The sequence below is a fragment of the Labrus mixtus genome, chromosome 7 (genome assembly GCF_963584025.1).
Source record: "Labrus mixtus chromosome 7, fLabMix1.1, whole genome shotgun sequence".
NCBI classification, from domain to species: Eukaryota; Metazoa; Chordata; class Actinopteri; order Labriformes; family Labridae; genus Labrus; species Labrus mixtus.
The window spans coordinates 28,334,763-28,351,306 of NC_083618.1; the positions used below are offsets into that span (position 1 = coordinate 28,334,763).

Consider the following 16,544-nt stretch of genomic DNA (forward strand, 5'->3'; position numbering starts at 1 on the left):
GGACAGTTTCTTCCAATGGGGTTGTGTTCTTGTGACATTAATTTATACATGAGGACTGCTCAAGTCAAATCCATCAGTCAGTGTTAATATTGATCATTCAGCCGCACAGCTGATGAATACTTTATGTGCTGCTGGTATGTTGGCAAACATGACTGCTCCCCGCTGCTTTGCACATGTCTTATATTAAGTCATGTGTCAAACCAATTCATCTGATAAGCTCTCAATCTTATTTAAACATTTATTCAAGTCAAGCTTCTCAAATGTGACATATTGATTCAACTTCTGTCTTCAGTATAGTTCATTAGTCAACACAATTCAAATACATGTTCAGGTAATATTAACTGCATGATTTATATCTTGCCTGGAGACATGGATTAATCTGCAAAGGTTCCAAGTTACAAAATTTTTTTTTTTTAAATATATTTGGTGTTGGGTCCTATATTTGTGCAGCATTACAAGAGTCCAAGACCAATTTCCCTCACATAAAATGTTAGCCAATGTTTTCATGACGGAAATGATCACATAACATAACTTGGGCTTTTGGCCTATATTTATTTTGAGTTTGATTCCTTAATTCAAAACAAATTATTGCTGGTCTCCTGAGGCTGAGGTTTAAATCCTCTCTCAGGAAAGCCTTAAAGTGTTTGATTTAAAAAGTGTGTTGTGGCTGTCCAGAGGGAGGGGGTGTTCACATTTTGCAATTTCAAAAAGCTTCCACAAGTCGACGGTGTTCCTCGGAGAGAGGGGAGAGAGAGAGGAGAGAGCGAGGAGAGAGAGAGAGGAGAGAGTGAGGAGAGGGAGGCAGCCGGGGTGTGAGGGAGAGAGTCACAGCCTCCAAAACCACTGTCACAGGGTCGGCAGTGTGTGCGCTGTGGAAGAACCGATTTTTATTTTTTTGTAGCCTACATGTCCATTCTCGGGCATTCTTTTGTTGTCAAGTTTTAAATCCGGATTCAAGTATGTCCATGTCTGCAACAGTGTCTCCGTCTATTTCTTTTGGATCTTTGTTCGTTTTTGTAGGATTCATCATCATCTCGGGGAAAATCGACGTGTGCCTCTCACACCTCATCTGAAGCCTGTTGGGTCTGAATGCACAGCAGATCGGGTGGAGGTGAAATGCTACAGGAAGACTATGATGCGCACCCCGTCCGTCACTGGCCGCTGTTTTTGGCTCCGTGAGCTCGGCTGTCTGTTCTGCTGTGCCTTTACGCGCTGAGAGGAGCAGAGGGGAGGAGAGGAGAGGAGAGGAGAGGAGAGGCTTCCCCCGTCAGCTGAATCACGCTTCACCACTGAGTTGATTGACTGATCTGAGAAGAAGAAGGAGGGACGCGGGAGGGAAAGTGGTAGACCATCCAAAAAAAAGCAGTATCTAGAGCGGCTGACTGACTGAGCTTCAGAGGGAGACGAAGGGAGTCACTGGACCTTTTGGATATTTGTGCGAGGGGGTCGGGGGGGGCGGTGGTGAGAGAAAAATGCTGCCTTCCCAGGAAGCATCCAAAATCTACCATGACACCTACATGCGCAACTCCCGGGCCATCGGGGTCCTGTGGGCGATCTTCACTATCTGTTTGGCCATCATCAACGTGGTGGTCTTCACCCAGCCCTACTGGATCGGCGACAGCATCAGCACCCCTCACGCCGGCTACTTCGGCTTGTTCCACTACTGCGTGGGCAACGGGAACTCCAACAGGGAGCTCTTGTGCCAGGGCACCTTCTCTGAATTCAGCTCCATCCCGTCGGGAGCTTTCAAGGCGGCCTCCTTCTTCGTGCTGATGTCCACGGTGCTCATCATCAGCTGCATCGGCTGCTTCGCCCTCTTCTTCTTCTGCAACACCGCCACGGTCTATAAGACGTGCGCCTGGATGCAGCTGCTATGCGGTAAGGATGGAAGACACTTAGTTTTTGGGGGGTTTTTTTTGCTTAAGAGAATGTATTTGTGAATGGAAAGTCCATTGGGTTAAGATGAGCATCACAAATATCCTGAAAAAAACCCCATCTATTGTTTTAGTACACTTTGTTTCTTTATCAGAAACGTCTCCATGGCCTCAGTCCACCAAAGGATGAGCGCAGCGGGAGCGCATCGCTCATTCTGCGCACGAACACTACACGGGGGACTTGCTTCTTATCAGCAGCTGCACCCCCCACCATCTCAAGAGCGTGCAGGGGGCTCCCCTTAGCCAACAATAGAGCTGAAATTTGATCTTGCACTTGTATGAGGGCCAAATCAAAAGAGGAGGTCTCCAAAAAATGGATCCGTCATGCACAGTCAGGTGTTACTTGGTGACCTGCAAAAGTCAGAAATTCTAATTATTCTTCATCAACCATCAGTAAGATGTTTTTGCAGCCTTGATGACAGACTCTGGGTCTTTCCCCCCCCAAAAAAACCCATCATTCTGACACTGCCTGCTCAGTTTCACCCAGCTGGCTGAGATAATGTGTAATTGTATGGAATTATGATAATCAAGTGCCTTCAGTGGTGTTGCATCAAAGATCACAGCTTCTATTTTGGTTGCCATTTCTGCCTAAGAGATTAGCCTTCATTATGCATGATCCGCACATGCATTCCAGTAATGTATCCCCAACTCAGCGCATTCATTCACGTGTGCAAAACTGGAAAAACACTCCATGTGGAGGCCATATTGTGTATGTAATTGTATTAGGGGGTTGCAATACGCTGTCAGATAAGCTGATTAGAGACGCACATTTGGAATTAAGACCCCGTTTCCATGTGGACCAGAAAGTGAGAGCTGATCAGTCTTTTCAATATTGAGGTTTTTCTTTTTGAACTTTCTCCACAGCATGCTCCCCAATGAACAGATTTGACCAGAACACAGCTAGAAAAAAGTTGTAGATAGTGAGTGTTGCACTGTACTCCTCTGCTCATCAACAGTTGATTTTATTTGCAAAGGTTCCTCACATGCAAAATGTTCTTTACATATCGCAGTTACAACCCAGTGTCCTTTCACTCACAGTAAAATTTCAGTCTTTCACCCCAGAATGAAATCTATTTCTCCAGCTCAAAGCTCATTCAGCTCACAGTTTCTGTCGCCGTTTGTTATCTCAACATGTGCTACATGGCTTTCTTCTGTCTGGACCTTCAAGATTTCACTATTGTCTCCAGCTATTTTCACTGTAGGCTGACATAGTTGTTTTTTCAGTACTCAGCTCGAGTCACTAATTACAAGCTTCCGCGGATTGTGTGCGTTACATCTCTGACACCACTCACTGTCAGCCACAACACTTGTAGCTTAATGGTTTCAAATTTCACCAAAACATAAGAGACTAACAACATTTTCTTATATGTTTGACGTGAGGCTGGAGTTACTCCTCTGATGCAGTTCAGTTTGAATGACTTTGATAGCTTGTGTAGTTAGTACTAGCTTTGTAACCACCATGACACAAGATTTTATTTATCATTTACAGACATAGTGTGACACTCAGGGAAGATGCAGGCCAGTCCGTATTGTTAACACTTTTCAAAATACTGTATCTTTATTGTAAACATGAATTTCAAGCAAACATTAAATCTGGCAAAAGCTCAAAGCTTAAACTGATCCAAAACTATCGTAGGCTGTGTCACCTTTTATCCACTTTTACTACAAAAATGTAAAAAGGAAAATCCGCTAGCTTATTTCTTATCTTAAGATAGCTGAAAGAAAATAACTCAAATGAAGACGTTTAAAGCACATTGTGTCTTTTTAGTGCAGAATATGCCAGCGTAATGTCATTTTACTGAAGGAGCAGTAATGAGTTATCTCGTGCTTCTGAGAGGCTTGGCTCAAATGAAAAACTTGTAAACTGCATGTGCAAATTATTCTTCTTCTTTTAAGTTCAGCTTGTGCAGGTCCCCAGAGGAATCCTGGCTGAGTAGAACCATCTACTGACAATTAGAGAAAAGGTAGGATATAGAAAAGGACAACCTGAACAATGAGAATGTTCATTTGGTTGTTTTTTTTTTTTCTGCAAACAGAAAAGGAGTCCACGTATTTACACAAGCTCACAAATATGTATCTTCAAATGCAGATTATTTCTTTATAGTGCATCCAAGACACAATTTCCCTTTATGTGCATGAGCTCAGATGTAACAGATGCATGTACCTTTGTGTGTGTGTGTGTGTGTGTGTGTGTGTGTGTGTGTGTGTGTGTCCCAACACGGAGCACTAACACAGATTGTATCAATTCAAGTGGAGCCAAAAGTGTCTCCTGCAAGCTGAGTCGACATCAAAGAATCCCCCTGGCGATTTCATAATCACACAAACTGCTAATGAGCTGGACGTGATGCAGAGCAAACTGGTCCCAAGTGTGTTTAAAAAAGGTGCACGGTGTTCTGGCACGAGGGAGATGGTTTTTTTCACCGTGTTGAATTTACGACGTTTTGATGACGCTCTCTGTGGAGTTTGTTGTTGATTATTTCACAAATCATCACCCCAGTGTTCTCACTGACCGACTACATGGTTTGTGTGTGTGTGTGTGTGTGTGTGTGCACGTGTTGAGGAAGGAGGTTAAATGTGCATTGGTCTGGAAGGGACGACATTATCAGGGAGGAGGTATTGATGGGTTGACTATTTCATCCAGAAGGCAGCTGGAGCCGGCAATGTGTTGATGTTGATGCAGCATCCGTAGGATTGTTGTCTGCGCTTGTTAATAAAAAAAAGATAACTAAATGAAAAGAACTACAAGAATCCAGATCAATTTTCAGGCCAAATCCCGAAACATCATTCTTTAGTTCCTCAAAATGAGATGCTACTTCTCCCGGGGTGATCCCTTCAATAAGTTCAGTTCCATTTCAGGCTTCATTTCCAACTCTGTCCATCGTGCCAGTTTCACCGGCCTGATTCTACTTCCCACCGACACATCGAATATCAACTGTAACTTAGAGGTGTGACACTTGCGAACAGACTTCATACATTAGTCTTAACACTTGTCTTTGTCGTTTGTTTATGATTATAACAGTTTTCCTCTTGCTGTTGCGTTTCAGCTCTGTCGTGTGGTTTTGTTGCCGTGTTTGGGCTTCTGCTTAAATATTGCGAGGGCGGAAAAATAACACATGATTAATCCTGTTTGAATATGTAGGGAATCACCATGCCAATGAACGATAGTCTCCAGCGGTCCAGAAAGCTTCACTTCATGCTCTGATAACTCAAAAGTATAAGGACTCATCCATAAAGGCTATTTCTCCCCCGTCTCGTGATGCCCCCTTAACTGGCAAGCAAATCATGTCGTGTTTTTCTGACAGTTTTTTGAAAGCTGGCTTGAGCTCAGCTGTAAGTTCAGTGATCTATAAAAGATAGGCCCCATAGGTGGTTTGCTGGGTCAGTGCGAAATAGTGCAGTGCAGACAAGAAAAAAAAATCGACTTCGTGCTCCAGAGGTGCCAGAGAAAAAGCCCAAATGGATAACTTCATTCCCCCAGACAAAAACACATTTTTTTAGGTGTTGACAATATAAATACTCCACTGTCTGACACTTCATTAAGGACCTTATTGAATGACGGCATATTTTTGCAGAATTAAGGCCAAGTAGATGTTTGATTTTATAGACTAAAAGGGCCGTTTCACACATTTAGTTTGTTTGCTCTGGTCCGAGTCATTGGACAGATTTGTTACATCTTTCCATAATTACCTCAAGTTTGTTTCACAAGGGAACATTCACAAGTTGACTAATATGTGTGACGCGTGCGGGAAATGCTCTCTCATTGGTTGGAATTTCTTGCAGAAAAAAATCCCTGAAGAAAACAAAGACTCGTTGACTTCTGCCTGGCTGTGGTTGCGCCGAAGTTGCTTTCCGATTTCAAAATGGACAGACAACCACACGGATTGACGTTGGCGCTGCTCATCAGCTTTTATGTCGTTTGCATTTATTCACTGTTGGCAAGTTTTTTTATCGAAAGTTGTGAGCGTCATCCGTCCAAATCTCTATGAGCACCTCCTCATGACTCTGTCCACGATTCATCATTCTGCTGTTGTTGTTGTGGTGGTAGTAAAAGGCTAACAATCCTACCCACGATGCACTGCACACCTGGCTACGGTAGCTGGTTTAATCCAAAAAAAAAAAGTGCAGTCGTGTCAGTGTGAACACAGAGCTCAGGACAACAAAACAAAGGGAGTTGGACTTCACCCTTTTGTAAAAGTCGTTGCTCAAGAATATTTTTACTTACGATATATTTCTTGTCTTCTACACTAATGTTTAAAATGTTGCATATTATACCTTAATAACATTAATGTAGGAAGTGCTGTCCCATTCTAAACAGGCATGAATCAATCTTTATACTGGATCAAAGTTATTGAAGAAGAAGCAATTCACAAACTTTAGTGACCTCACATGATCTCATGAGGAAGCTGATAATATCAACAGGTAACTCGATGGTTTAGGAGTCTGGTCTTCAGTTAGACCTTAAGGTTAGTTTTAGTGTGTGTCCATCGTAATATGCTAACCAAAGTTAGCCTGAAGCACCTAAATGTTTACCGCTGTAACACCGAAAGAATTGGAGGTGAGATTTGACCTGTCAGTTTTAGTTCTTGTTAACGATAGCCTCAGGAGGTCGATGTTTACTGACGTTCAGCAAGTGCTGGAGCTTATGTAAAAGTAAAACTCGAGCTAGTTCAACATGATAAAGTTCATCCAATTTATGTATGTAGATATACTGATGTAGAAATAACTTAAGCCACTTAAAGAACAGAGTTAGTTGGACATGGAGGCTCAGTGGTGGAGACTCAACTCAACTTTATTTATAGAGCACTTTACACACAGCACAGTTAATTCAAAGTGATAAACATCACATGTGGAAAAAAAACAAAGCAATTAAAAAGTAACATACAAGGACAACAACCATAAAAATGAAAGAAGAGGTAACAGTTATGTACAATGTAACGCAAAACATAAAGAGCTATGGAGCCTTGAGTTTGAGGAGTTATTGAAAATTGAAGGCAATTGAGTAGAAATGTGTTTTCAGGTGAGTTTTAAAAATACCAAAAGTGGTTGAGAGACCAATGTTTGGAGGTAAAGAGGTCAACAATTGTTGTCCGGTAATAGAAAAAGCCTGATTCCCATAACACCTTGTCCTTGGGTAAGACACTTAACCCCAAAGTTGCTCCCACTGCTTCTTCAACGGTGTATAAATGTGTATGAATGGATGAGTTAATACTGATGGACACTTTACATAGCAGCCTCTGCCGTCAGTGTAGTCAGTGCGTAATAAATTCAGACTTATATTAACAACCGAAATAGCAGGAAACCTGTCCACAGAATATTTTGGTAACATGACAAAGACAATACAAAAATGGAACAGCCCAAAGTTTGGAATCGATCCATGAAACTTTATTATTACTTTACACAGCGTCAAGGTTAAGTTGTGGCTATGATACATCCTTTATGTATGAGGGGCCGTTCAGGACATAATTCATTCTGGCCAGTATTAAAAAAAATGGCCTGTACAGCGCCTCATATTTGTGTGATTGTTGTGCTTAGAGTTAGCTCATTTCTATTGTAGCAGCCCTCGACCAAGACAACATATGAGGAAGCGTGGAGTTCGACTGATGCGATTTATTTATTTCATTTCGAGCACCGTGAAACTAGAAAAAAAAGCCAAAATGAACATCCAGAAAACAGTGTGTTCCAATTCATTACAGATATATAAATATTTACGATTCATTCCTGAACAAACATTTCACGGTGCAACATTTAACTTTAAACAAACACAAACAATAACATCCACATCACAACAGGCCTGATTCAAACACACAACGCATCACATTAAACACTTACAACAATATTGCACAATCCCTTTATAGTAGCGAACCTCCCAATTCATTCATAAATCGTTCAATTAACGCCTTCCCAAATGACGCACGCACGTCGCTCCGCTTGCCGAGGGTGCAAACTTTCATCTTTGGACACAGCGATCTCCATAAACCTTCGAACCTTCATGCTTAAACCACAAAACCCTGTTTTAGTATTTAGTATTAGTATAAACAAACAATTGACCATTGCAAACAAATTAGCCGTGCACATACCGTAACTCTTCTCAAGCCCCCCCCCCCCCCCCCCCCGCCTGCTCGCTGTGAGTGACAAGCCGAGTGTGACGCGTGCGCTAAAACGTGTAATTCAAGTTCCGGGGTGGAGCAACAACGAACAACCCAAATAGGCTCCTTTGGCCACTTACATTTATTGTGCAGAGAGAGTACACTGTTTGCTTTCCTTCTGTTATCAGCTCAAGAGGCGAAGAGGAGGAGGGACGCTGCACAGAGGCAGAAAAGTTGTTTTTATTCATGACAGATTGGATAGTTACATTAATTGATACAGATGTACAATGGAACACCTTGTCTTGAAATCTAAATCTACTTTTCATGTGACAGTATTTCACAGTAACAAAGCCTCATCAGACGTCCTTTAAATGAGCTTACTCTGAGGTCTGCTTTTAGATCTCCAGCTGTGATTGAGGGGAAATCCTTTCTCTTCACATCTGCTGTGACAAGACAAGAGCAGCATGAAACATCTTTATTTTGATTTTTCATCTTTATCAGAAGATCTCTACACAGAAAGCTGATTCCATGATTTCAAAGGGGTGCGGAGAAGAGCGTCAGTGGCAAAGAAAGAAGATGAATGCTAACAGGCATGAGAGAACAAGATCAAATGTGAGTTAAGAAGACGGGGTAATTAAAGAAGCAAAGGAATCCTGGCAGATAAGCAAAAGGATTGAAGATGTGCGTGGTGTGTGTGCTGCCTGCTGAGGCCCCTTTAATGCAGAGCTAATCTCCAATCACGATGGAGACTGCCCGGGGTATCACATCACAGCAGCCCTCTCTGCGTACCCATAATCCTCCGTTCCCTCCCCAGAGGTTTAGCCTCAACCAATTATTCTCCATACCATGCAGAACCCATCACCACTGACACATCAGACCATCAAGGCTTCCTCGCTCAATTATACTGTCAGAGATAGCAGAGGTAAGAAGAGAGGGATGCTGGGATGCGTTCAGTACTGTGACATGCGGTTTGAGACAATAGGTGCCCAAAATCATTATCTAAAAATGAGCATTATTTTTTAAATTAAAACGTGTGATAAGATGTTTTAGATCCAGCAACATGCCTCCCATTGCTAAGCTCTCCATCCTCTTTTTACGCCTGATTGAGTCGTTATGTTTCTGGGTTATCAGTCCTTTCATACTGTATGCACATTTAAACAATGTCCAGTTCATGTGTAAGGGCGCGGTCACACTGGCCATCCGTACAGTGCTGTACCCAAGGACGATTGCCCCCCGCAGCGCCACTCCCACGCGGCCCACGGTCACGCTACACAGGACTATCCGTGCCGAGACAAGTGAGTTCTAGTGAGATGAGTCCATGCAGACGCCCGCACATCGGAGAACAACACAGAGCATGACAGCTACTTTGTGTCTTATATTGAGTCATGTTAGTCAGATACAGACATGAAACTCTGGATTTCTCCAGAATGAAGGCTGGCAGCGTTGTTTACCCGCGAGCTTGTGCTCGTGCATGAAGTGTACCGTGCTGAAGCTCACCTCTCCAAAGTGTGCCAAAGCCAAGGAAGTGTACCGTGCCTGAGCACGATACGGAGCGGTCACACTGGTCAAACGAACTGGACTTTAGCGTTGAAGCGTGCTTGGGCACGGTACGGATGGCCAGTGTGACCGCGCCCTAAGTGACCTCTCAGGAACACCTTGAGGTTATATCTTCAGATTAGGTGTCAACATCGATTTGGAGTCAAGGACAAATCGAATGGAATTTGTCTTAAAAAGGTCAAGGTCACTCTGATCCATGGGTCACGTTAACCACATGTTTCTTTCTATCTTTGGCAGAATTTCTTACGGAAAAATCTGGAGGCTACCGATCATTTTGACTTTTACTTTCTGATGCTTTGTTTTCTGCAGTTTTCAGCACTTTGGATCAACTATGTTGTGTTTAAAGTGCTGTATAAATAAAGTTGAGTTGAGTTGATAAGAATGACATGACATTCAGAAAACATCTGCACCGTAGTGTACATGGACAGAATGGCCAGAGAAGATGAGTCAGTCTAAATAACTTGTGCTTCAGATCGCCTTTCCACTCTCCTCAACACACATGTATTTGGGCATTAAAGGGAATAGTGGAAGCATCTGTCTGACAATGGACTTACAAGTGGCGTATATACCACCTTCATGGCTTTTTTCCACAATAGTTGTTTTGGTCTGAACAACAGCTTATAACCGAGGGTTCCAGTGTGTTTGTGCCCTGCACAGATATGTTGTCCTTTAATCTGAGTTTTAGAGAATACCGCTATTTGTCTAAAGCAATAATTCAGAGACAGTATCGAGCGAATACTTGCTTGGGTAAGCTAAAAGCTAAGATACCTGCAATCGTAGTGGTGCAGCAGCTTCCTGCTCCATTCCTCAGGACTCTACCTGCAGCTGTCTTCCTCTCCTCTGTCTATACAGTCTCAACAGGGGAGGCATGGATTGCAGGAGTTTGTAATAAAAGCACCTTTACAGTTCATGTAAGAGTACAAGAAACCAGTTCGGCAACATGGACGAGTATTTTCATAAAAAAAAAAAACCACTTTCCTTTGGATGCCCAAACAGTAGGTGTTTTTTTGAACACCCTTGTTCCCTGAATTTAAAATGTTCACGTCAGATAGACAGTATTGATTGAAGTGTTAAATATCTGGAGCTAAGCGGTGATAGTATTTCTGCATGTGCATTAAGTCTGTGTGAGGAAGCGGCCTAATGGGATTGGAGCGGTGCCTAATACTCGGGCCGGGTGCAGATGATAGTTTAATCAGTTCTGCACTGGAGCTTCTCCTGGCCGCTCTGTCGCCCTGTGAAGGAGCTCTGTGGTGCAGCAGGATGCCAGCTGACTGCAGGATGTCCCGACAGACGCCTGCACAGTCAGAAACACCAGAGGGACAGCTGCTCTGCACCGCACCAAATGACCACGCCAATACCTCGACTTACACAGAGAGAGGAGATAGAACTGTTTACCATGTAATGCATCTTCAAATGTTGTAAGCACAGAGACAATTCAAAGCTTCAGCACGCTGTTCTTAGAAATGGAATTACACATTTTGTTACGAGTGGCTACCCCGACTTTCTGCTGTGTGTTGCTTTTTTTCCTGATTATTTGCTGGACTGACTCTGGGAATATCCTCTCCTGCTGATCTCAGCAACACAGCCCTTACATTAACACATGAGTTTACTTTCTCCGTTGTTCTCAGGGAGCGGGTAATGAGAGAATGAAGGATAGAGAAATAAGGACAACAGGAGAAACTGCCACGCCTGCAGCTGGCTCGACTTGTTTGAGTGTAATTAGCCCACATTCAGAGAAAGCAGAGAAGGCACAAACCCTTCCAGATCTCACACACTTATCTTCTCTTTTCAGAGTTTTGTGCTTTTGGTGTCAAACCTCTGAAGTGGGAATAGACATTGATTGTACAAAAGTACAGCCAAGTTCTTGACAGGGGTTTCTCAATACTCTGATACAAAGTTCTGCCTCTAACACATTTGCTACGATAATTTCTGCTTCATTATGAACTTTTTTCTTTTTGTTTTTCAAAATACAATTCCAAGTTAACCAGGTACAATCTAAAAGCTTTCTTCCATTTTTTTTCAAACCCATCATGAATTTGCATCTTTTAGCTTCTTTTCTTGGTTTTCTGGCCTTGCGTGATTATAAGTGTCGGTTCCAGTCAATACCTTTAAGTTCTGATACGCTGAAAATATATCCATACCATGCCAAAAACTTCCACAGACAGAGAGCTATCCTGTGAAAAAAGTAAACTTTCAAACAGTGATGTAGATGTTGAAGTGACCAAAGGAGACTACGTGGTCTGACATTTTACGGGTTGCCAGGAGCGAAACTTTAAATAAATACTTCACTGCTGTGATAAAAATCAGTCAGGCATATCAGGTTTTGTCGATCATATTTACCAGTGGCTCAAAAATAACTTTATTCAAACCCTGAAATAAACTGTTCATGTTGATACACTAAAATAACTGCACCATGTCCTTTAAACTCACAAGTAATTGTGTTCAATCTCAAAAATATCAAACAGCACAACAACAAGATTGAGTGCTGTCAGATGGGGCCACGTTAGGGGGGTTTCCGTCATTGAAAACTTTGCACATTGTGAGCCACTGCTGTTGTTTAAACTCTGTCTGACCTGGGGGGCCCCATACTCGCCTGGCGATTCGAGAGTCTGTTGGGGCCCTATAGGCAAACATCAATTGGGGGCGGCCCTCCAACCAGCAGGCCAACAAGAGTGAGTTCTGTCAGACGGGAACCCCTTAGGGAGGTTTCCTACCGTCATTGCAAAATTTGCACATTTATTAGAAATAATGTTGGGCCTAGGATGGGGACGAGTTTCATACCAGACGCTTTGTCATCTGTACTGATGCTGAGGGTCTACCTTCCCAAGTCGCAAACCAAGAGAACAATGTCACGCAACTGACATGACGCACACTAAATTCTCGTCTGAAAAGGCTCAAGTCGTTCTGCTCTAATGAGCCCTCGCTGAGTGTTTATTCTGAGGTGACCCGAGACATTTGTGACGCCGACTGTGGATTCTAATCTGGTGTTTGGTTGGAGGCAGACGATGATACAAGAGCGAGCCGCTCCGTCTGTTTGACCTCTTAGACTACAGGTCACTGGACCTACTGAATCCTAACATTTCATGTTTCTTTTTTTTTAAAAACCCGTCTCCACAAACTTAAGGAGCTATTTCAGGAAGCTTGCTTCTCTGAGAGCATTTTTGTGTCTTTCTGGCAAAAACATCACCAGTTTGAATAATCCCGTAATGTTCTGTATTAATGTAAAACAAACAGAAACGTAGGTTACAGATCTAAGAGTGTGTGCATTTGTGTCATCAGCTCAATCCATCCAGCATCATTGTGTCACTGAAGAGCTTCTCCGGCTCGTTAGTGCTTGACCTTTATCGGGGGGATTTTAGCGAGGCTATCACGGCTCACTCTCCCACACAATATGTGACACATTTTGTCGCGTCCTTTAATTCGGGTTTAGATCTCTGGAAAATTAAGTGGAGCAGAAAGTGCGATGTTGACGAAGAAATCAGTCATCAGAGTTGTAAAGAGCACAAGAGGGAGCGTTCAGATCATGTGGAAAATGTTCATGCCCGTTCATTTTTTAAAATAATCTAATGACATCACTGACAGCAATAGAGGAAGTGAATTTACCTCCACAAGGAGGATGGTAAACTCACAGGATAAACTCGGTCATTGAGTGTGTGCACACAAGAGGTAGAGAACGAGCAGGGAGACAGGGAGGCGTGTGATTGGTTCATCAGATTGGTACCTCGTGGCAGACACTGGTCGAAGGTTTTAAACGCTTACGACTGCTACAAGTGATGGATTTTCTTCTTTCCTTTTTCTGAGCTCATGAGTTATTAATTTCTCTCAGGACCTGAAGACAATTTCAACCAAAATCTGAAAAAGTTTATCTGGATTACGTTGTATTAAATTACCAACCCTGCCTTTAAAGGCTAACGTTAGTTTAACAAAGTGGAGAAAATAGATTATTTTGGCCTGTGGATTTATACTTTACCGAGTATTTGGGTCAGCAGGACAGCGTTTGTCAGACTGAATGAAAATAACCCACAGTGTGTGTGTGTGTGTGTGTGTGTGTGTGCGCGTGTGTGTGTGTGTTTTGAGCGATGAAGCAGCATGTCACTCGGTGCATTTAATGTGTTTGTTTTTGACTGAACCACTGTGAGGTCGTGCTAACCGCGTTAATTGTGAGTAGAGGTCAAATCAAATCTCTTCCTGTTTTTACGTCTGTGTTCAGCAGCAGCAGAAATGTTTAAAGAAATACAGTGAAACACTTCGGCATTCATGCCGTGTTTATTTTATGCACTGTGCTGCTTTGCTCTTTCTTTCACAAACCTAGACAGAGTGTCAATGTTTGTAAGTAACACAGCTTTGCTATATGCAAATAACCAACCTCATTATGAGAGCATTATGTGTTCGGAAAAAGAGAGAGAGGGAGTGTGAGGATTTGTGTATCAGTGTTAAAGTCCTAGATAAACTTTATATTTAAGGAGTCGAATGTTACTGTGCTATACTGAGCTTTATGAATGAAGCGTATGGATTCTGCTGTGGACTAAAGTCTATACTAAAGACACGTTTTGTGTTTGTACACAGAGATGGCATGTTTTGTCAACCGCTGGAAGAAAGTTGGCCAGCGGTGACTTGCTGTCAATACACATCAGAGAGTTATGGACCATCTGTCAGCAGCTGCTTGGAGGCCCCATGCAGGCCAGTAGGGGGCCCCCCCAAGAGCTGACAAACTTTATAAACCACAGCACTGGCTAAAAATGTTTCAAAGTTTGCAATGACAGCTGGAAACCTCCCTAAGGGGGCCCCCGTCTGACAGCATCCATTCAAAGAATAGTACATGACGTTGCTGTTAAAGCCCTGAATATGGAAGAGAGACACCTGAATTACATCACGATGTTTGTTCTTCTTTTTATTGTTGAGTTTTGAAAATAATACGAATGTGAACTTTGGAAAAAGTTTACATTTCACAATTTTTATTTTTTTTAATATATTTTATTTTACAGGGACATTGCATATTAATAAACATTTCAGTAAATATGCCAGAGTTAGCCAAAAGGCTCATTTTCATCTGTTGTCCCAGGCCAGATTTTATAAAAGGCTCCCTAAAAAAAAAAAAAAAAAATCTCAGATTATTTATGACTTCATGGCGATGAATGCTGGTTGGAGGGTCCCTCTGTTTATTTTTGCCTGGAGGCCCCGACAGACTCCAGGACCGCCCCTGTTGTGTTGATACCGTTGTGTAGTCCTTTGGCTGTCTCTTTATTATATAACTCATTGTCATAACAACACACTGTCTGCTTTAGTGTGTGCGTCTGTCTCTTCATTATGTCGACATATTTGTGCAGTTTGAACACAGATATGTATTTTAGTTAAACCCCCCCCCCCCTCCCACACACACACAAAACCCCACCCCTCTGTCTCATAGGTCCAGCCAGTTGCCACAGCAACCCTGCCTCCCTTTCCTTCCTCATCTCCTCACCCCTATAGCCCTCTCTCTCTCTCTCTCTCTCTTTATCTCTTGCTGTCTCCCTTTCACCGTCTATTCTTCATCTCATTCTGTCAGCATTGTTTTCCATCCAGCAGACTCGATCCTCCTCTTCCGTACTCCCTTTTTGTTCCTGCTCTTCCTCCCTCTTGAAATGATCACGACTCGCATCTAATGTTAAGAAAAATTCAGCGTGCGTCTGCCTACATGTGTACTGATTCACGATGAAGTCGTGTTGCGCTGACGGTTGCAGTAGCGCCGCTCGGAGGAGAATTTGGTGGTTGTTGTATCAGCCGGTGCTGCGTGTCAATTATTGAGGAGCCAAACATGCATGGAAATATCACACACACACACACATACACACAGAAACCCTTCCACTCAGATCACCTCACTGCTGCTCGCTTGGTCTAAAACAAACACACACACAAACACACCTAATGCCCCTGAGGCTTCATCTGTACTCAAACTTTTTTCATTTAGGGAATACAAAAGTTGACTGTGTCCGCACAGACTTGTGAACCACAGCCAACCCCGTCTTAGATTAAAACCAGAATCTTTAATTCAGTCAGAGCAATGTCACAATGTTTCTGAGCCAAACTGAGAGGCTGAAGGGGTCCAGGCCTGTTTTCTGCAGACGAGTGTTTCTCAGCAGATGTTCACAGAAAGAAATCTGCTTCAGGCTCAGGATAGCTTGTCGCACAAAGTCTTAAAAAAAAAAAAACATTTGAAAAGGCAGTATTCAGAGCAGACTGAACTTTTTAATTACAAGGTTGAATACTTCATATGATTGTTAATTAATCTTTTTGATAGTGTTGCAGTACTGGAAATCAGTCTCGACTGCTTTTTGAGGGTCTCTGTCTCCTCTGAGAATCAAAAGCATTTTACTCGGTCTTGTCTCGGCCTCAGACTGGATGGACTCCGGGTTTTAAATCAAGAAAAGTCAGGACTCAAGACCACCACTGACAGGATACTGTTTCCACATCATTACTGTAATTAGAAGAAGACAAATAACTTTTTTATCCCCCGGTTAAAGCCACAACCTTCTTTTAAGTCTAAACAAAAGGATGAAACGTCTCGAAACAAACGATGGACGCCTGCGCGAAGCAGAGGAACGAATCAGGGAGTTCTAAGACGCGGCCTTCACAGGTGATTTTAATTTGTCCGCAGCTCGACCTCTTCACCTTTTTCTTTGTTTGAACATTTTGTATCATCCTGGAAAGTGACATCGAAGTTTCAGTTCTTTGTCCTCGAACAAAAACCGCAGCTGCTCGACTCTGGCAGAATATTCTTAAGCTTAAGTTACGGTCTAAGTGAGTGACACGCCCGCTGCACTCAAGTTGATGATTTTTCAGTGATATTTATGGTCTCGGCCTTGACTTGGTCTCTGAGCACTCTGGTCTCAGGTACTATGTCTTGGTCGCGGTAAGTGTGGTCATGACTGCAACACAACTTTTTGAACGCGCAACTTTGTTACATCCCATATAAAACCAGAGCCACATT

At 42.8% G+C, this 16,544-nt stretch overlaps 1 protein-coding gene across 2 annotated transcripts in view; it reads left to right on the top strand.

The window, feature by feature from the left end:
* The first annotated feature begins 782 nt into the window (after nucleotides 1-782).
* Nucleotides 783-16,544, top strand: part of lhfpl4a (LHFPL tetraspan subfamily member 4a) — a 30,991-nt gene continuing 15,229 nt past the window's right edge. The window contains exon 1 of one of the 2 annotated variants that reach the window (XM_061041523.1): nucleotides 783-1,878. In XM_061041523.1, the coding sequence (XP_060897506.1) occupies nucleotides 1,473-1,878 (406 nt within the window). In that variant the 5' untranslated portion in view covers nucleotides 783-1,472. The remainder of the gene's footprint in view (nucleotides 1,879-16,544) is intronic. The other variant, XM_061041524.1, reaches the window with a different exon arrangement.